We start from the raw sequence: 22,063 nt of genomic DNA, 5'->3' as shown, positions 1-22,063 counted from the left end.
TCCTCCAGAGAAGCACTCTCTCTATTAACTCCTCAGTGATGTTTGTTGTTTCCGCCTCTACTCGTCCCCCCAGAGCCTGATGCCCACCCCAGGGAAGGAGCCACATCCTCATTCCTGGACGGGATCCAGCAGTTAAGCATGGCCGAGGAAGGAGGCCTGGTGGAGAGTGTGGAGTCTGAGGCCAGCGACGAGGCCGAAGAAGACAGATCCCAGCTGGTGGTTTTGGACCCAAACCATGTAAGGAAACATTCTGGAGTTTTGCTTTTGCCCCATGCAGACGAAGATGGACTTAGAGACACTCCTACACCTGCCCTGTAGGCCCTGCCCTGCCCCGAGCCTCCACGGCCCATCCTGCACCTGGCAAATGCTACACTCAGGTCTCACCTGCTCCCTGAATGGTTTATCTGCAGGTTTGAGGTGCCACCTCGTAAAGTTTATTCTCCCTTTAAGTTCATTCATTCAGAGTCAGCATTTCCCAACCTCCACACTATAGACATTTGGGGCCGGACCACTTTGTGGTGGGGACTTCCTGGGCACTGTAGGATGTTGAGCAGCATCCCTGGGGCCTCCACCCACTAAATGCCAGTAGCACCCCCTTAGTTGTGACGGCCAGAAATGTCTCCAGACTTTGGGTATTGGGTGGGCGCAAAATCAGCCCCACTGATAGCCACTGCCTGAGTGTCCCACCCCTCTGGCAAGTGGGGAGGGCAGGTCTTGATTGGATGAACCTCTTTGGAAAGACCTGGTGCTCCCGGTACCACGGGAAGCATCAGGGTTGCGCTGGGAAAAGGGGCTGAGGGGTCATTTGGTGCTGGCATCCTAGACACTGCTCATCACTGCCCTCTGGCCCCAGGGATTAAACCAGGACCACTGCCCCAGCCCACCCTGTCATTTTACACTCAGGTCCTTCAGTGCCTAGGATGAGACCACAAGTGCCTTGAATGTGTGGCTTCTGGAACAAGAATCCTGGGCAGAAGTGGGGAGCACCCAGTGTGGAAGTCATTTCTGCCGCCCCCTGCCAAGCGTTGTGGCAATTTAGGCTAAGCCCTGGAGGGGACAGCACAGTAACCAGCTGTGCTCTTCCACTGTTTTAGCCCCTGATGATAAGATTCCAGGCTGCCCTGAAGAACTATCTTAACCGGCAAATAGAGAAACTGAGGCTGGAACTTCAAGAGCTGGTGCGTACCTGTCCCGCCTTCCACCTGGCTGTGCACCCGCATCTCTGTGACCCAGCTTCTCTCTCTGGTGCAGGGCGTGGCCACCAAGCAAAGCCGAGTCCAGCGGCAGGAGCTGGGGGTGGACCTATACGGGGTCCAGCAGCACCTGGCCCGTCTGCAGATGCAGCTCGAGAAGAGCCACGACCGCCACTCGATCACAGCGTGCCAGAGGCGGAAGAAGGAGGAGGAGCTGCAGAGCGTGCGCTTGCTCTACGCCAGGACCTTCAAGACCGCCAACGAGGAGCGCGAGAAGCGTAAGGCGGCCCCGTGTCCTCGCAGGCGTCCCCGTGGCGCGGCCCCGCCTGCCATAGAGACCCCAAGGGGCATCCTCACATGCCACCGTATCCCTGAATGCCGTTGCAACCTAGTAGGGTGTTCCCAAGTGCCATCCTGGCCCCGAGGGGTGTCCCCGCATGCCATCGCAGGGCTTCATGAAAGGCAAGCTGTGTTCCTGTACTGGAGGGGTTCCCAAACTTTTTGGGGAAGGAAGACATAAATGTCTTAAAATGCACCTAATTAGGCAAAGTAGCAAACACTGAAAGCCAGCAGGGCGGGGTATTTGGGGTCAAAAGCGGGTGGCTTTGGAGCAGTAGAGACAGTGAGGGTGCGACTAGTCACCGTGCACTGCTCCTACCAAAGCAACAGCTCTGCACGGAGCAGAGGTCGTGGGCCACAGTGAATGGCGTGGTCACAGCAGGTGATTTCAGTTTCTGTGCTTTTTCACGTTTCCAACTTTCTTTATCAACTCTGTATTACTATTATAATGGGGAAAATAACCTGAAAGAATTTGGGAGAAACCCAAATCACACGTATATCCCAACTGTGGATGGAATGAAGCATTCTGGACCCTGAGAAATGCAGGAGAGTTTTCTGGACAGAGTTGGGGAAGAGCACCCCTCCCTGAGTATCACCAAATTAACAGAATCTACCAAAAAGAGAAGAGCACGACATTCACACTAAAACAATGGAGCCACATCCTCCAGATATAACAGAATTTAGACCAGTCTGAAAGAGGATACAGGTCCCCCAGCCCCTCCACACAGGAGAAGCCACCAGCACCCCTCATCAGACCCTCAAGGTGTGGATGGACTTCCGGAAAGATCCAGACATCTTCGTGGACACTCTGTCCTTTCTGGAAGTCACCAGGGAGCGGGAACAGAAGCTGTTCAACGAAGCAAGGCCCCACCTAACAGCGCCGTTTCTCCCTTCTTCAGGCTAGAGAACTCGGGTGGCGGTCCCAGCCCTGCCTACCAGGTGCCGCCACTGCGCTGTCCCATAGGCGAAACGTGGGGCTTTGCCTCGGGAGAATGTCCACAGTTGACCTCCTCACTTAGGAGGGGGGGTGAAGCCTGCCAGTCAGTAAACCTTCGCATCCAAATGTGAGTCATCAGCGGCAATCCCCAGACAGGAGAGCAGACGCCTCCACAGACACAGACCAGGTTCCGAAAACGTAGCATATGGCAGCTGTTGTTCGACATGAGATTTTAGAGGACATCTCATCAGTCAAATGAGAACCAACTATTAGGGAAAAGGATACTCGGAATTAAAAAATAGAATCATCCCCAGCACCCCACCAAAAGTACTAGATAGGCAAATCAGCACTGCTGGAAATGGAACAATTGAACTGTGTACTAAAAGGGCAGTTTGAGGAATTCTGCCCAGAATTCAAAGCAAAAACCCAAAGTGATGGACGTTTTGAGAAGGAGATAAAAGACATGGACTGTAGGTCTGGTAAAGTCAGTATCCATGAGATAGAAATTCCAGGAGATTAGGGGCATTAACCAGTGACATCAGAGGAAAACATTTGCATGAGTTCAAGAAAGATGAATCTTCAGATGTAAAGACTCATGGAGGGCCAGATGGGTGGAAGAAAAAATAAACATGCCTAGACATAGTTGGTGAAATTTTTAAATTCCAAAGGTAAAGGGAAAAAATGCCATAGGAGTATAGACAGGGCAAAACCAGACACTTCCTAAGTTATTTAACCCACAAGTGGGTGGAAAATTTGGGAAACTCTTCCCAGGCTTTTTTTTTTTTTTGGGGGGGGGGGGTGGGGGCTGCATTGGGTCTTTGCTGTGCGCGGGCTTTCTTTAGTTGCAGTGAGCAGGGGCTATTCTTTGTTACAGTGCGTGGGCTTCTCATTGCGGTGGCTTCTCTTGTTGAGGAGCACCAGCTCTAGGTGCGTAGGCTTCAACAGTTGTGGCACGCAGGCTCAGTAGCTGTGGCTCGCGGGCTCTAGAGTGCAGGCCCAGCAGTTGTGACCCACAGGCTTAGTCGCTCCGCGGCATGTGGGATCTTCCCGGACCAGGGCTTGAACCCGTGTCCCCTGCATTGGCAGGCAGATTCTTAACCACTGTGCCACCAGGGACACCAAGCCCCCCACCCCAGGCTTATTTTACAATGTTCAGTATAATCCTTACTGGAAAAGCTTACAACGTACAAAACCAGAAAACTATAAAGTGTTCCTACTTATGAGGTATAAAAATCCTAAATAAAATATTAGCAAATATTAAATTTTTACTCAGCAACAAAAGATTAAGTTCAGCAGTATATGAAAAGAAAAATACCTCCTAGTCAAGAGGGCTTAATTCTGGAATAATTTGAAATTAGGAAATCTACTGATTCATTGCATTATATTCTTAAAGGAGAGAGAACAAATAGATTTTCTGGGTGGATGTCAAATGGGTGTTTGGATAAAACTCATTGTCCATCCTAAACTAGGATAGAAGGAAAGTTCATTGTAAGTATTTATCAGCAACTAACAAGGCAGTTTTACTCAGAGGAAAGCCCTGGAGTAATCATAGTTGAGGAATGAGACGAGGATGCATTGTTTTGGAGGTTCCAGCCATGAAAGAAAACAGGAAAAATAAACAAAGTATAGATTCTGGATATGAAGTCATGAAACTTGTTCTCCACCAATGGTATGATTGTTTACCTAGCAGATTCAAGATCACTGATGAAAAGCTTAAAAAAACGGTAAGAAATCTATAAAGTAACTGAATACCAGAGCGATAATTTTCTTTTCTACCAGTCATATCCAATTATGAATTATAATCTTTTAAAACCTCATCCATAATAGCTATAACAACCATAAAATACTGAGGAATAAGTCTAACAAGAAGCAAGTGAACCTATCTGAAGAAAAACAATAAAATTGTACTAAAGGACATAAAGCAGATTTAAATAAATGGAACAATCATGTAACCAGATGAGAGGAAACAAATGTCATTTCTCTCCAAATTAATAAGTAGTTCAATGCAAGTCCAGTTAAAATCCACTATGGGATGTTTTTGGTGAACTTGAATTTATTTAACATAGTTATGATTTTCAAGAAGTAATAATACAAAATTAAGGCACTCTGGAGTCTCCCCCGCCCCAGCCTCCAGCCACCTCCACAGAGGCACACGGTATTATTGATTCCTGTGTATTCTTTTAAAGATGTTTTTGCATATAAAAGCAAAGTTACAAGGGATGTATTTTTTCTATATTTTTTATACAAGTAGCTGCATATTATACTCACTGCTCTGTTCCTTGCTTTTTTCCCCTTATCAATGCATGCATGCAATACCTAAAAAGCTCTCCAATGATTTTCAAGTTCCAAGTTCACTTGGAACACTAAATGCACAAGAATATCCAAGAAAATTGTGAAAAGGAAGGATAATGAAGGGAAATTGTCCTATCAGGTATCAAAACACAGTATCAATCTACGGCAATAGAAACAAAACGGCACTAGAGAAAAAATGGGCAAACAGATCAATAGTGCAGAGTAGGGAGTTCCAGGAAATTTACTCAGGAATTTAGCTATTTACTGCAAATTGAAAGTACAGGTTGTATTTTTAAATCACTAAATATTTTTGATCATTTGACTACCTGAAAATAACCACTTACACTCCTATTTCACACTAAACAAATCCAGTTGACCCTGCAAATCTCTCTGGCTTCCTCTTCTGACACCAGGTCAAGAAAACTCTGCTTCTAGAGTGCTCAACTGCTCAGGTCAGGCCCACCGGATCATTTCCCTTTTTGCTGTAAAACACAATCACAGGAGTGACCCCGGGGGCAGAAGTCATGGGAGGCATTTAAGACTCAAGCCACCCTATTTTTATTACATGAAGGGCCCTTTGAAGCCTAATAGGTAAAAGACGACTATCCCACCCGTAGAAGAAGGGCCAATGGTATGAGCAGGCAAGTTGGAGAAGGAAAAGGACAGCTGGTCTTCAAACTGTGAAAACAGACTTGATTTCACTAATGTTGAAAGAATACAAATTTAAAAGGATATTTGAAATATTGACTCTCAGTCACTCAGCCAGGAAAGGATAGAGGGGCAGAAGTGAGTGCCCTGAAGGATGGGTGGGCGAGCTCTCTGATTCAGGTGGGGGTGGACTAGTTGGCGCCCTCTGCCATAGAAAAGGGCCACAGACTGGGCGGCTTGAAGAACAGAAGTTTGTCTTCTTGTCATTCTGGAGGCCAGATGTCCAAGATCAAGGTGTTGGCAGGGTGTTTCCTCCTGAGGCCAATCTCCTGGGCTTGTAGACAGCTGTCTTCTCCTTGTATCCTCACAAAGTCATCCTCTGTCTGTCTGTGTCCTAACCTACTCTTCTCATAAAGACGCCAGTTGTTAGGGCCCACCCTGGTGACCTCATTTTATCTTAATTACCTCTTTAAAGACCCTCTCCCCAAATACACCCCCACCCCAGTCCACCCGGCAACCACTCTTTCTACAAAACCTACCCCCTCGTTTCCCTGCATTTGCTCCATTCCCCTCCACTGTAACTCTTACCCACACAGGAGCCGAAGAATTCTCTAGTGTTAGAGTTTAACAAATTATTTTTCAAGTTTAAGTTCATCCTTCGAAAACACCTAACTCCAACATGATATTCACCCAGCAGCCTTTTGATCTATAAGTCGATTTCCTGTTTAGATCTACTCACTGAATGACAAATGCTCTACACAAGTGAGCCAACAATTACTGGTTGAAGTCTATCTCCCTAAATAAACTGGTGTTCCAGCTTATAAATCAATCTCATGTGGGTTTCATTCCAAGGAACCCCTGCTTCAGTGGTGCTCAGCCCACACTTCAGGCTGCTTTCCTCCCAGGGGATTTAGGACTGTACCTGAGATTGCCAACCTCTAAGTGGTAAGAAATCTGTAAAATTCACATGAGGCCTTGTAACCTTGACACTGTTTCAGAACATCCTTAGACACGGAGAATCTCTAATATGTGGTGGGAATGGAGGGCTTATTGCAGTTGGCGGGCATAGATTACATATATTTCGTCTCTCCAACTAGACTGTAAAGTCTTTGACGGCAAAAGGTATGGGTCTTTGTAGTTTAAAGGCTGTTTCCCAGACCCACCCCATGGTGGGGGGAGGGGTGCTGCTTTCACGATGTCCGGTGTGCGATGCTGGGACACTCTCCCCCTCTCTCCCCAGTGGCAGCTCTGCAAACCGAGATGGAGAGCCTGGCTCTACAACTCTTCTACGTGCAGAACATAGACCAGGACGTGCGTGACGACATCCGGGTGATGAAGCGAGTCGTGAAGAAGTCGGAAGCCGAGCGCATGCGAGCCGAGTTGGAGAAGAAGCAGCAGGTATTCTGCAAAGATGATGCCCGTGTGACTATTTGCCACATCTTTGATTTTCTGATCTGATCAGCCCTGCCCCTGCGTGAATACCGCAGCCCTGGGGGCCATGCCCAGCATGGGGTTGCTGACGTGGGTTGAGATTGTCGGGGACCCATATCACCGTGCATCTCGTCCCCTCCCTTCCAGGACCTGCACGTGGACCAGCTGACCACCCGAGCCAACCAACTGGAAGAACAGATTGCCCTGTTTGAGGCTCAGTACCACGCGCAGGCTGAGGACACCCGGACGCTCAGGAAGGCAGTGAGCGAGGTAAGCGCTCAGTGGCACAGGCGCCATCTGGCAGCGCCCAGGCAGTGCCTGCATGCCTGCAAGGAGACTGACTGAGCCCCCGTTAGCCGGCCAGCCTCCTGCACATCTGTCTGTCCTCATAAGCATCTCAGAGCATCTGGCTGACCCACGTTGGGGACACAGTAGATAGCAGCTGACTGATGGCCAGTATTCTTATTCCCACCATAGCCAGTGATAGACTGAAAGGCCTCTCAAGAGCTGGGACATTCTGTCCTGCTTGCTGATGCATCCTTAGCAAGTTCCTTACCGACAGCAGGCCTCTTTTGGAGCGGGCTGAAGTCTCCCTACCCATTCTCAGCCTGGGCAGCCAGTGCTCCAGGGCAGTGCCCACATCTCCCTTCCAGTGTGGAGTAAGGGAGGGCCCAGGCTCAGTGCAGCTCCAAGTTCAGTAGCCAGCACTGGAAACCAAAGTGGCCGTGACTTTTTTTTTTTTTAATCTGTGAGTCACCATCTGTATTCATACGTGCAGTGATGACACAAAGGAAACAACACACTTTTATTGAAGGACAGACAAATGGGTTTGAACAAACGAACAAACACACCTGGGTCCACATGGGAAAGCACCCAGTGCTTGCCAACCTATGAATATACTTAATCTAGAATGGGCTCCCATCAGAATCTCAGGGGGGAAAAAACTTCTTAGTTAGCAAAGTGATTCCTAATTTTATCTGAAAAATAAATTCAGAGGACTAGCAGAGAATCGTCCAGGGAGGAAGGTTCATGAAGGCTGGCCCACGGTCCCAGTTTGCCCAGAAATGACAGAGTTCCCGAGACGTGGGACTTTCTGGGCTAGAACCAGGGGAGTCCAGGACAAACCGGGATGGTGGGTCCACCTAGCATTAAATACTATAAAGCCCTAGAGGCTAATATAATGAATTACTGGAGTCAGGGACAGACAAGTAGGCTATGGGAGCCTGTAAGAGAGCTCAGAGTCAAGGAAACGTTTATATAGAAATTTCATGGATTATAAATTAATGGAGAGCAAGTGAATTATGCACCCGGTGGTGTTGGGACATTTGGTTAATCATTTGGGGAAAAAAAATCAAATCTTTTCCTCATACCACACACTAAAATAAATTCCACATGGGATCAACTATTGAAACAAGGGAAACTGTACCAGAAGAAAGAAAATGAGAAATATTTATAAAGCCCTGGATTGGAGAGGCCTTTCTAAGCATAACACCAGTAAGTTTGGTGGTATAAAGAGATTTTGAAAATCAATTCAGCATCTGCTCTGTGTGATTCTTCTCTGTGAAGATTGTGTATCCTGCATTCCTGCACCCAGAACAGGGGGGCCCATGGCAGATGCAACACAGACATTAACGACAGACGAGGGCGGGACAGGGGTTCTCCCACCAACTTGGCAAAGATGAACAAGGCAGGGGAATCGGGGCTCCCACACTGATGGCGGGGGTGCAGTCTGTCTTCATCAAGATCCTTATTCAAGAGCAATACTCTACTGCATGTCAGGGACACCCACCCCACTCCCCAGCAAGCTCTCCCAAAATATCACTGTTTGGACTTCATTCCAGGGAAAATAGGCATGCAAATAAAATTTCTGTATACATTACATACTTCACGAACAAAATGAATAGAGAGTCACTGGGGACACAGTGCTGTGTGTGATAACCAAGGAAGTCCCAAGAAGAGGACATTGGTTAAACAAATTTTGATATATCCATGCAGTGGAGGGCTATCCCACCAATAAAATAAATATTTGCTGGCATGGAAACACATTCACAATATGCTACTTTTTAAAAAAAAAAAATTTATTTATTTGGCTGCGCTGGGTCTTAGTTGCAGCACATGGGATATTATTTGTGGCATGCGAACTCTTAGTTGTGGCTTGCGGGTTCTTAGTTGTGGCATGCACGTGGGATTTAGTTCCCTGACCAGGGATCGAACCCTGGCCCCCTGCATTGGGAGCGCAGAGTCATAGCCGCTGGACCACCAGGGAAGTCTCTCTACTTTTTAATATTAAGTTACAAAACAATAATAGGGTATGATTGCTTACACACACACACACACACAGGAAGATGACACCGGGGTGTTAGAAATGGTAAACTCTAAGTAGTGGGATTATTTTTATTTTCTTTTTGCTTATTTCCATATTCTAATTTGAGTAGAATAAACACTTTTTTTTAATGAGGAGTGTGTTTAAAACATTTAAAGACTGAATTCAGCCTCAATTTTTGCATCTCAGCCTGTACTTTGGTCAGCAAGCCCTCGTCCAGCAGCCCTGGGGAGTCGGGGGGCACCTGCCTCTGGCTGACCAGCCCCACAGAGCCCAGCCTGGGGAGGAGCCCAGTGGTTTTGGTACCTACTGCTTCGGGCGGGCACTGTTGGGCAGTGCACAACCTACTCCACGGCACAGAGCAATCTCCTCAGTTAATAACTTACCCAGATCCGGAAATGTCCCACCAGTCATGGTATAATTAATTCACACCGCTTTATGCTCTATAATAATAATAGTGAATAGATGACTTTTTAAAGCCCTGACACCTGAGAGTAGGATCCCCAGGGGTGATGCCTCCTTTCACGTCCAGCTCCACCCTTTTATCGTCCCTGTGAGTGTTCAAGGCCACTCTGACTTCCTCCAGCATCTACCATGCACATCCACCAAGAGCAGACGCTGCTGGGACTCAGCACCTCCACAAAGCTGCTCGTGGCCTAGTAGGGGTCTCACCTGAGCTCCCATTCAGTTGCCCCTTCGGGAATCAGCACAAGGCCAACTTACCAACAGTGCAATGATTCCACTGAAATGACCCATCAGGACATTCTGAGCACCACACGACACAGCAATGGTGGTCGAGCTAAGAACATGCTGGGCATACAGGTACCATCCCCTCTGATCCGACGGCCGCAGGATGTGGGTACTGTTACTGTTCCCATGTCACAGCTGGGGCTCAAGTCGCAGGCAGGTGTTAGGTCTTTAGAGCCATGTTTAATTTCACATGTGCCCTTCTGCTGATTCAGATAAAGAAAAGCATGGGTAACAGAGAAGGAAGATGATTCAGGAAGCTCAGGGCTCTCCGACATCCTTTTGGGGCTCTGAGCTTAATGACATAAGACCAACATCCAAGTAACCTCAACTCTCCACTGCAGGCCTGCACGGAGATAGCTACCATCAACATGGAGAAAAAGCACATCCTGCAGCAGTGGGCCACCAGCCTGGTGCGCATGAAGCATCGCGACGAGGCCCACAAGACCATCCAAGAGGCACTCAGGTATAGGCGGCCCTTCTGGTTGCCATGGAGGTAGGCCAGGTGGCTCAGGACCACAGTGGGGGTCTGGTTGAGCCGGGAGAGCTCGTGACAAGTGTGGGAATGCAGAGGCGGGCGCGGAGTGGACTCCACGCCCAGCTCCTCACAGGTGAGCACGGAGCGCCCATCCTCGGCTCTCCTGGGACAAAGGGGTGCCCCTGCAGCCCCGCAGCCCTTCGGCCCCAGCTTCTGTCCTGAAGCCACCCTTATTGTTCCCCCAGATTTCAGTGGTTCTTAAATCCTTTCAAACTTTCCGTGGCACCAGGAGCGGCAAAGCTTTCACGCTCAGATTTCCTGGGAGGATTAAGGAGAAACAGTGAGAGAGAGAGAAAGAAAAAGGGGTATTTATCTTGGGGAGATAAAGGTGTCCCTTTGATTTGCAGTTTCAGCACCTGTGTGCAGAAACTTCATCCCTTCTCTATTGTTCCTCCGAGGGCTGAGTTCTAACCGAAATCCTGCTTTAATCTCCCTGAAAAGGGAAGGAAGAGGCCCCCCTCGCATTCCCCTCTCACTTCTAGCGAGGGCTGGACGTGTAGCCTGGGCGGGGTGCTGGAGACAGAGGCTTCCAGACACAGCACTGCCTGAATTCCCCAAACCTCCAGGGGGCTTGGGGCCCAGATGTGGAAGCCGGTTCTGGAGGGAGCACATCATAGCTCGACTCGACCTCAGAAAAACAAAAACGGAGGGACTGATTGTTTTTAAAACAAGCCATTTTACAAGGGGAATGCTGGATTAAAAATACACGTTTCCTTCATTTCCCTGAGTCGATGAGAGAAAGCCAAAGGGAGAATCAGGGAATTTTCCCGGCAAAATCCAGCTAAACCTCTGCTTTCCCTTTAAACACGCAGGTGGAGGAAGCGGGTGGGCTCAGGACTGTGGGATCGGGCTCCTCTCTACCCTGCCCCCTGGGGCTGCTGGCCTGCCCACTCCCGCTGTGTCCGCCCCTCAATGCTGCCCTGTGTTTGGTGTAGGAGAGGCCTTGGCCTGTGGGCAGCTTTTCCCTCCTGACCAATGTCGACCTTGAGTAAGGTTGAGGCTGGGAGCCTCATGGGCTGTGCCCCCCACAGGGACACCCCCCCCCCATTGTCCAGCACTTCCTTTGTGTGTCTGTTTTGTGTACGTGTGTGTGTGTAAGCAATCATATTCTATTATTGTGGGTCCCCGCCACACCGAGACTTGAAAGACAGCAGCTCCTACGGAATCTTCGTAGTTAGTGACAAAGTCGCATCAGGAGTGTGTCCCAACCACAGGCAAAGGATCATGTTGAGGCTGCAGCAAACACTAAAAGTCATACATTCAAAGCAAATGGGTCATTTCCATGTGAAACGTCTCAGAAGAAGCCAAAAAATACAAAGACTATACTGTGCTTAACTTGGGATGGGGAGGGATACCCTGCCTAGAATTTACACCCTCTCAGGGATAGGGACACAAACAGGTCCCCTTGAGCCCTCATATCTGCCTCTGTCATACTTCCCGACAGGATACGTGTGGGACAGGCAGGGCTCAGCACCTCTGCTGGGTGTTAATCTGTCAGCTTCATCGCCTTGAGATCCTGTAACAGGTTCCCTCTTAATCCTCAGATGGATTGGGCCAAGCTTCAGACATATTCTAGATTCCACCAGTTCTTTTCGTTCTGTTTATTTTCCACTGGTGTCTGTTAATCAAGGACTTTTTAAAATCAATTTTTTAATTGAAGTACAGTTGATTTACAATGTTGTATTAATTTCTGCTGTACAGCAAAGTGATTCCGTTATACATATATAGACATTTAAAAAATATTATTTTCCATTATGGTTTATCATAGGATACTGACTATAGTTCCCTGTGCTCTACAGTAGGACCTTGTTGTTTATCCATTCTGTATATAAAGACTTATATCTGCTCACTCCAACCTCCTACTCCATCCCTTCCCCAACCCCCTCCGCCTTGGCAACCACCAGTTTGTTCTCTATGAAGAACATTTTTAAAGAGTGTCTTTTTTATTTTATTATTTTTTAAATTTTTGGCCATGCTGTGGGGCTTGCGGGATCTTAGTTCCCTGATCAAGGATTGAACCCGGGCCACAGCAGTGAAAGTGCCGAGTCCTGGACAACTGGAGCGCCAGCGGATTCCCAACTGTGTCTTTTTAAAAAATAATTTTTATCAAGGGTAAGTGATCACATTACAGGAAATTAGAAAAACAGAGATAAAGATTTAAAATACCACAGTCTTTCTCCTTTTGTGACAGTTGATTAGCTAGCATTCTGGTGTCTTTTCCCCCATGCATGTTTTACTGAGTGTTCAGATTTGTGTCATAAAAATTGGATGTCTTATTGTTATTGTTATTGACAAATTCTAAGTATTTATAAGGTTTCTACTTCCTAAAAAAGAAAATGAGTAACTTTTAAAAGTTTGGTTTATTGAGGATAATTTATGTACAAATTCATTATGTAAATTACTAGTGTTATGTAAAAAGTTATCCTTTTTCAGAGCACAGTTCAGTTCAACAAATGGACAGACATGCAAGTAGCCATCATACACTCAAGATATCAGCTATTTCCTGCATCCCAGAAGTCAGTACCTCTTCCCACCTCCAGCCCCCAGCAAACCCTGATCTGCTTTCTGTTCCTATAGTTTGGTCATTTCTAGAATGTCATGTAAACAGGATCACACGACACGTAGCTTTTCTTGTCTAGCTTTTTTTTCACTCTGCACAGTGCTTGGAGAGTCAGCCTGATGTTACAAGATCAGCTGCTGAGTAGTAGTCCCTCATGTGGATATATCAACATTTGGTTGCTTCCAGTTTGGAGGGTAGCATGACCAGAGCTGCTGTGACATTGCGTGCAGGTCTTGGTATGGGAATGCAAAATGGAACAGGCCACTTTGAGAAACACTTTGGCAGCGTTTGAGATTCTCAGCCATTCTCATCCTCACCAACACTTAATAGTGCCGTCATTTAAATTTTGGCCATTAGTAGATATGTCGTGGTGTCCTGTCGAGATTTTAATTTGCATCTTCCTAATGACCAATGATATTGAGCGTCTTTTCATGTATTTGCCGTCCATATATCTTCTCTGATAAAAGGTGTCTTCTGCTCATTTTTCAAAATTGAAGTATAGTTGCTTACAATGTTTCAGGTATACAGCAAAGTGATTCAGATAGATAGATATATGTATACTTTTCCATTGTAGGTTATTACAAGGTATTGAATATAGTTCCCTGTGCTATTGTTTACCTATATATCTGTTAACCCCAAATTCCCAATGTATCTCTCTACCCGCTTTCCCTTTGGTAACCGTAAGTTTGTCTTCTATGTCTGTGAGTCTATTTCTGTTTTGTAAATAAGTTCATATGTATCATTTTTATAGATTCCACATATAAGTGATATCATATATTTGTCTTTCTCCGACTGACTTACTTCTCTTAGTATGATAATCTCTAGGTCCATCCATGTTGTTGCAAATGGCATTATTTCATTCTTTTTATGGCTGAGTAATTGCATATATATGTGTGTGTGTGTGTATGTATGTATATATATATACATACACACATACCACATCTTCTTTATCCATTCATCTGTCAATGGACATTTAGGTTGTTTCCATGTCTTGTCTATTGTAAATAGTGCTACTATAAACACTGGGGTGCAGGCATCTTTCCAAATTAGAGTTTTTTAGAGTTTTTGTCTTTTCTGGATATAGGCCCAGGAGTGGGATTGCTGGATCATACGGTAACTCTATTTTTAGTTTTTTAAGGAACATCCATACTGTTCTCCATAGTGGCTGCACCAATTTACATTCCTACCAACAGTGGAATGTAAATTTTTCTCCACACCCTCTCCACCATTTATTATTTGTGGACTTTTTGATGATGACCGTTCTGACTGGTGTGAGGTGATACCTCATTGTAGTTTTGATTTGCATTTCTCTGATTATTAGTGATGTTGAGCATCTTTTCATGTGCCTGTTGGCTATCTGTATGTCTTCTTTGGAGAAATGTCTATTTAGATCTTCTGCCCATTTTTTGATTGGGTTGTTTGTTTTTTTTATGTTGAGCTGTTTGAGCTGTTTGTATAATATTAGAAATTAATCCCCTGTCAGTCACATCATTTGCAAATATTTCCTCCTAGTCTGTAGGTTGTCTTTTTGTTTTGTTTATGGTTTCCTTTGCTGTGAAAAATCTTTTAAGTTTAACTAGGTCCCATTTGTTTATTTTTGCTTTTGTTTCCATTACTCTAGGAGATAGATCCAAAAAAATATTGCTGTAATTTATGTCAAAGAGTGTTCTGCCTATGTTTTCCTCTAGGAGTTTTATAGTATCCAGTCTTACATTTAAGTCTTTAATCCATTTTGAGTTTATTTTTGTATATGGTGTTAGAGAATGTTCTAATTCATTCTTTTACAAGTAGCTGTCCAGTTTTCCCAGCACTACTTATTGACGAGAATGTCTATTCTCCATTGTATATTCTTGCCTCCTTTGTCATAGATTAATTGACCATAAGTATATGGGTTTATTTCTGGGCTCTCTATTCTGTTCCATTGATCTCTGTGTCTGTTTTATTGTGCCAGTACCATACTGTTTTGATTACTGTAGCTTAGTAGTGTAGTCTGAAGTCAGGACGTGTGATTCCTCCAACTCTGTTCTTCTTTCTTAAGATTGTTTTGGCTATTCAGGATATTTTGTGTTTTCATACAAATTTTAAAACTTTTGGTTCCAGTTCTGTGAAAAATGCCATTGGTGATTTGATAGGGATCGCATTGAATGTGTAGATTGCTTTGGATAGTATGGTCATTTTAACAATATTGATTCTTCCAATCCAAGAATATAGTATATCTTTCCACCTGTTTGTGTCATCTTCAATTTCTTTCATCAGTGTCTTTTAGTTTTCAAAGTACAGGTCTTTTGCCTTCTTAGGTAGGTTTATTCCTAGGTATTTTATTCTTTTGCTCATTTTTAAACTGAGTGCTTTATCTGATTATTGAGTTAAGAGTTCACATACATTCTGGATACAAGTCCTTTACCACATGCGTATTTTGAAAATATTTTTCTCCCAGGCTGGCTTGTAATTTCATGCTCTTAACAGTGTTTTTTGAAGAGCCAAAGTTTTAAATTTTGATGAATTCCAAGTTATTAATTTTTTTCTTTCATAATTCATGCTTTTTATGTCCTCTCTAAGAAATCTTTGCCTGACCTAGAGTCATAAAGATTTTCTCTATGTTTTCTGCTAAAGTTTGAAAATTTTAGCTCTTCCATTTAGGTATATGATCTATTTCAAGTTAATTTTATTATGGTCTGAGGTTCAGTCTTTTTTTGCATGTCCATCTCCAGTTGTCTTAGCACCCTTGGTGAAAAGACCATCCTTTCTCCACTGAAATACTGTGGCACCTTTGTCAGAAATCAGTCAATTGTGTGTATGTGTGTGTGTGTGTACACTCTCCATCCTATTCCATTGATCTATTTGTCTATCTTTCACTAATACCACATTGTCTTCATAAGTACAGCTTTATAGAAAGTCTTTAAATCAGATATTGGGAGTCTTTGTTCTTCTTTTACAAAATTATTTTGGCTATTCTAGGTCCTTTGGATTTCCATATGAATTTTAGAATTAGCTTGTCAATTTCTGGGGAAAAAAATGCCTACTGGCATTGAGATTGGAAATGCATTGAGACTATAGAGCAGTTTGAGGAGAATTGACACCTTCATAATATTGAATATTCTGCTGCGTGAACACAGCATATCTCTTCAGTATCTTTTTTTAAATGTGTACAGGTGTTTATTGCTATACTGGTGAAATTGGGAAAAAGCAGAAAACTAGATAGAGCCTAATTGTATACCAATGAGATATTTAAAATACTATCTGGTCATCGAAAAGAATTAAGGCAATTTCTATGTACACTGATATTGAATATCTCTAAGATACAACAGAAGAAAAAGTAAGGTGCAGAATTGGATATACTAAGCTTCCACTTGTAATTTTTTAAGTGGAGAGAAATACGCAAGCACCCACAAACATAATGTTTATATATGCATAAAATATATCTGGCAAGACATTTAAGAGACAGTAACAGGTTGCTTGGGGAAGAGAGTCCAAGGCCCAGGAGTAGATGTGAGAAAAATATGGAAGGTATTATTCTAGTTCAAGAAGAAAGTACTTTTTGAATTTTTGAATAAGAACTTATTCAAAGGATAAGATACCATAAGTAGAGAAAAACATGCTTTAAGTACAGCAGGACAGCACAGAATGAAAGGGAAAAAATGTCTCACACACAAAAATTCAAATTCCATTATCCAGGATCTGCATTTTTTAAAATAAATTTATTTATTTTATTTATTTTTATTTTTGGCTGTATTGGGTCTTCGTTGCTGAACGCAGGCTTTCTCTAGTTGTGGCGAGTGGGGGCTACTCTTTGTTGCGGTGCGCGGGCTTCTCATTGCAGTGGTCTCTCTTGTTGCAGAGCATGGGCTCTGGGTGCGCGGGCTTCAGTAGTTGTGGCACGTGGGCTCAGTAGTTGTGGCTCATGGGCTGTAGAGCACAGGCTCAGTAGTTGTGGCACACGGGCTTAGTTGCTCCGCGGCATGTGGTATCTTCCCTGACCAGGGCTCAAACCCATGTCTCCTTCATTGGCAGGCAGATTCTTAACCACTGCGCCACCAGGGAAGTCCCCAGGATCTGCATTTTTAAATTTGACATTACTTCTGGGTATTTCTATGACTGGTATGCTGAGGGGATTTGAAGAGACAGCCACCTGTGTTCCTCCCAGCCACACCATTCACTGTGTGCCTCAAATGCTTTCAGCTTTGTGTTCACGAGTACAAAACTGAGATAACAGCATATCCTTTCCAAGGGTTATGGTCATGACTAAAGGAGATGGGCTGGCACCAACCACTCCCCACCCACAAGCACAAGGCAACAGTTTCCTGCCCTTTCCCGCTCCCGTAATCACAATATTAGAAGAGTTTTAGACTTGGACTTGAGATGGGCAATAGTTCTTTTAACTTTTATTTTTATTTATTTATTTTATTTTTGGCTGCACAGCATGCAGGATCCTAGTTCCCCAACTAGGGATCGAACCCATGCCCCCTGCAGTGAAGGGATGGAGCCCCAACCACTGGACTGCCAGGGAAGTCCCGGGTAATAGTTCTAATACATTAGAAAATATTAGTCAAGATTTGAGTACTATTGGGACTTCCCTGGCAGTCCAGTGGTTAAGACTCCATGCTTCCACTGCAGGAGGTGTGGGTTGGATCTCTGGTCAGGGAACTAAGGTCCCATGTGCCGCATGGTACAGCCAAAAAATAATAAATAAATAAATAAATAATATGTGCAAGTCATACAAAATTTTTTTTAAAAGATTCGACTACTATTAAAAGAGTTGGTTTCCTAATTTCTTTCTCTCCATTCTGTGAGCTTCCTCCGAGCAGGATACCAGCATACACATTGGTGTTCCGATGTCCTAGCTTTGCTCTTTCAATTTTGGCAGCGATTGCCAGCATCAAGTCAAGTCCATGGATGGTGAGCTTGAAGCCTATAAGAAATCCATCATGAAGGAGGAAGAAAAGAACGAGAAGCTGGCCAGTATCCTGAACCGGGCAGAGACGGAAACCAGCCTGATGCAGAAACTGACTTCACAGTGCCTGGCCAAGGAGGAGGCCCTGCAGAATGAGTTCAACACCTACAGGCTCACCCTGCTGGACACGGAGGATGCACTGGGCAAGGCCCACATGGTACGGTCATGTCTCCCACCTGCAGGGCAAGCCTCCCCAACCTCCTTCACAGCACCCACACTTTGGCTTTTCCTTTCCAGGAATACACGGCAACCATAGGCCAATTGCAGACTCTCCACCAGACCATCCAGCATGAGCTGGAGCTGAGGAGGAAGATGGATGCCTCCATCGTGGAGAAGCTGCACGAGCACATGACCTCCAACAAGATGACCAAGTACTTCCACCAGCTCATCCTGAAGCTCCAGAAGGAAAAGACCAACCTGGTATGCCACCTGCACACATCCGGGCCTCAAAAGGCAGGTGCCCCCAGGGAGAGCAGGCATTGGGGCGCCCCTCGCGGGGAACAGACCATATGCGGCGGAATGGACGGGAGCAAGGGGCACTCAGCATGTTCATTCACCTTTCATTTTTTTCTAGTTGAAAAGAAATGCATTTTTATTGGAGAAAACCTAGAAGTACAAAAAGGCATAAGAGGAAAATAAGACAGCTGCAGTCCCACCATCCAGAGATAATCTCTTCTGAAATTGTGGTGTATTTCCTTCTGGAAATTTTTCTAAACACACCGGTCATACTCATACACACAAAGACACACAGAAACACACGTGCACATACACATCCCCACGTGCACATGTGAGCAAACACACGCACACTCGTTCACACACACGCAAACATGCACACATTTGTGCAACATGTTCACATACATGAACACACATATGAAGACACCTATGCACACACAACCCTAGAGGACATAGGACTCTTACCATATACCAGTTTTTAATCCATTCTAATCCATTTACATTAATTTTAATGAAATACAACACAGAGAGAAGTGCACAAACAAGTGTAGTTGTCAATGAATTTTTCACTATGTATGTAGTGTTTTATTTTACATTACTGGCCGCATTCAACATAACATTTTCCATTAAATAGTCTTAGAAAAAATACATGTTGGCTTATGCATCACATTTCATCCTACAAATGTATGTTTTTTGTTCAACAGTTCTCTCGTTAGACACTTCAGGTTGTTTCTAGGTTTTAAACTTTATAAATAACTCAGCACTGAGCATGCTTGCTCACACATCTTTATCCACATGTCTGAGGATAAACTGCTGCAGCAGAAACCCTGGTCAAATTGGTAGGAGAATTTTAAATGGATTGTGGAGTTTCCCAAGCCTCTGCCTCCCCAGGGTGTGCCTGGAGGTCCTGAGTGAATGTGATTGTCCCACCTGGCCTGGGGATCTTACCCCTACCCGTCATGAGCTCTCTATTGCTCCCCCAGGGGTCTTGCTTTTCTCTGAGTGGGGGGTCCCTGTGTCCTTAGAAAAGCAATTTGTTACTTAAATAGATTCTTCTTTGGCTCTTCCTGTGATGTGACCCCCTGCCTCGGGGCTGCTGTCTATCTGGCTAGCAGCCTGAAGCACCTCACCCTTCCCAGCCACCTGGGAGAAGACCAGCTCGTTCCTGGCCTTGTGTGCCAAGGAACCGGGGAGACAGGGCTGGAACCAAGACCACCCATGCCTGGATCTCCTTGAGATGCCCTAGCTGACACTGGTGGAGTACTTCCAGTTCTTATTCTGGGAAGTGGGGGCAAGACTACCTGCTGGGAGCAAAAATGGGGGGTGCAGTGTGTACTGGAGAAGCTATGGAGTGTGGTGGGTGTGAAGTAAACCTGCCCGGCCCTGCTACAGCACCACAGAGGCTGGTCCCCTGGCCCCCCGTGTCCCTCTTCCCCAGCCACCCACGTAGGCAGCACATGTAATACCACTCATGTCCACAGGAGGGCAATAAGGAGTCCAGGTCCAGCATTTGTTGACACAATTGGTGGGCAGCAGGTGTACTACCACCCGAGTCCACAGGAGAGCAGTAGAGAGTCCTGGGCCAGTGTTCGTTGGAACACTTGGTGGGTGGCATGTGTACTACCACCGATGTCCACAGGAGGGCAGTAAAGTCCTGGTCCAGCATCTGTTGCAAGAATTGGTGGTCAGCAGGTGTAGTACCACGCATGTCCACAGGAGGGCAGTAAAGTCCTGGTCCAGCGTCTGTTGCAACAATTGGTGGTCAGCAGGTGTACTACCGTGCGTGTCCACAGGAGGGCAGTAAAGAGTCCTGGATCAGCGTTTCTTGCAGTTGGTGGGTGGCACATGTCCTACCATCCATGTCCACAGGAGGGCAATAAGGAGTCCAGGTCCAGCATTTGTTGCCACAATTGGTGGGCAGCAGGTGTACTACCACCCGTGTCCACAGGAGAGCAGTAGAGAGTCCTGGGCCAGTGTTCGTTGGAACACTTGGTGGGTGGCATGTGTACTACCACCGATGTCCACAGGAGGGCAGTAAAGTCCTGGTCCAGCATCTGTTGCAACAATTGGTGGTCAGCAGGTGTAGTACCACGCGTGTCCACAGGAGGGCAGTAAAGTCCTGGTCCAGCATCTGTTGCAACAATTGGTGGTCTGCAGGTGTACTACCACACGTGTCCACAGGAGGGCAGTAAAGTCCTGGTCCAGCATCTGTTGCAACAATTGGTGGTCAGCAGGTGTACTACCGTGCGTGTCCACAGGAGGGCAGTAAAGAGTCCTGGATCAGCGTTTCTTGCAGTTGGTGGGTGGCACATGTCCTACCATCCATGTCCACAGGAGGGCAATAAGGAGTCCAGGTCCAGCATTTGTTGCCACAATTGGTGGGCAGCAGGTGTACTACCACCCGTGTCCACAGGAGAGCAGTAGAGAGTCCTGGGCCAGTGTTCGTTGGAACACTTGGTGGGTGGCATGTGTACTACCACCGATGTCCACAGGAGGGCAGTAAAGTCCTGGTCCAGCATCTGTTGCAACAATTGGTGGTCAGCAGGTGTAGTACCACGCGTGTCCACAGGAGGGCAGTAAAGTCCTGGTCCAGCATCTGTTGCAACAATTGGTGGTCTGCAGGTGTACTACCACACGTGTCCACAGGAGGGCAGTAAAGTCCTGGTCCAGCATCTGTTGCAACAATTGGTGGTCAGCAGGTGTACTACCGTGCGTGTCCACAGGAGGGCAGTAAAGAGTCCTGGATCAGCGTTTCTTGCAGTTGGTGGGTGGCACATGTCCTACCATCCATGTCCACAGGAGGGCAATAAGGAGTCCAGGTCCAGCATTTGTTGCCACAATTGGTGGGCAGCAGGTGTACTACCACCCGTGTCCACAGGAGAGCAGTAGAGAGTCCTGGGCCAGTGTTCGTTGGAACACTTGGTGGGTGGCATGTGTACTACCACCGATGTCCACAGGAGGGCAGTAAAGTCCTGGTCCAGCATCTGTTGCAACAATTGGTGGTCAGCAGGTGTAGTACCACGCGTGTCCACAGGAGGGCAGTAAAGTCCTGGTCCAGCATCTGTTGCAACAATTGGTGGTCTGCAGGTGTACTACCACACGTGTCCACAGGAGGGCAGTAAAGTCCTGGTCCAGCATCTGTTGCAACAATTGGTGGTCAGCAAGTGTACTACCGTGCGTGTCCACAGGAGGGCAGTAAAGAGTCCTGGATCAGCGTTTCTTGCAGTTGGTGGGTGGCACATGTCCTACCATCCATGCCCACAGGAGGGCAATAAGGAGTCCAGGTCCAGCATTTGTTGCCACAATTGGTGGGCAGCAGGTGTACTACCACCCGTGTCCACAGGAGAGCAGTAGAGAGTCCTGGGCCAGTGTTCGTTGGAACACTTGGTGGGTGGCATGTGTACTACCACCGATGTCCACAGGAGGGCAGTAAAGTCCTGGTCCAGCATCTGTTGCAACAATTGGTGGTCAGCAGGTGTAGTACCACGCGTGTCCACAGGAGGGCAGTAAAGTCCTGGTCCAGCATCTGTTGCAACAATTGGTGGTCTGCAGGTGTAGTACCACGCGTGTCCACAGGAGGGCAGTAAAGTCCTGGTCCAGCATCTGTTGCAACAATTGGTGGTCAGCAGGTGTACTACCATGCGTGTCCAC

The 22,063-nt window shown here is 46.2% G+C and overlaps 1 protein-coding gene across 2 annotated transcripts in view; it reads left to right on the top strand.

The window, feature by feature from the left end:
- Positions 1-22,063, top strand: part of CCDC40 (coiled-coil domain 40 molecular ruler complex subunit) — a 45,036-nt gene that overhangs the window by 9,181 nt on the left and 13,792 nt on the right. For both annotated transcript variants that reach the window (XM_059046611.2, XM_067021042.1), the window contains 8 exons: positions 74-237; positions 1,095-1,178; positions 1,252-1,471; positions 6,650-6,807; positions 6,988-7,110; positions 10,255-10,376; positions 17,873-18,116; positions 18,197-18,379. In XM_059046611.2, coding sequence (XP_058902594.1) covers positions 74-237; positions 1,095-1,178; positions 1,252-1,471; positions 6,650-6,807; positions 6,988-7,110; positions 10,255-10,376; positions 17,873-18,116; positions 18,197-18,379 — 1,298 coding nt within the window. The remainder of the gene's footprint in view (positions 1-73; positions 238-1,094; positions 1,179-1,251; positions 1,472-6,649; positions 6,808-6,987; positions 7,111-10,254; positions 10,377-17,872; positions 18,117-18,196; positions 18,380-22,063) is intronic.

Source organism: Kogia breviceps, chromosome 19, assembly GCF_026419965.1.
Source record: "Kogia breviceps isolate mKogBre1 chromosome 19, mKogBre1 haplotype 1, whole genome shotgun sequence".
NCBI lineage: Eukaryota > Metazoa > Chordata > Mammalia > Artiodactyla > Physeteridae > Kogia > Kogia breviceps.
The sequence above is the reverse complement of the archived record's forward strand: the minus strand, read 5'-3'. Positions and strand labels throughout refer to the sequence as shown.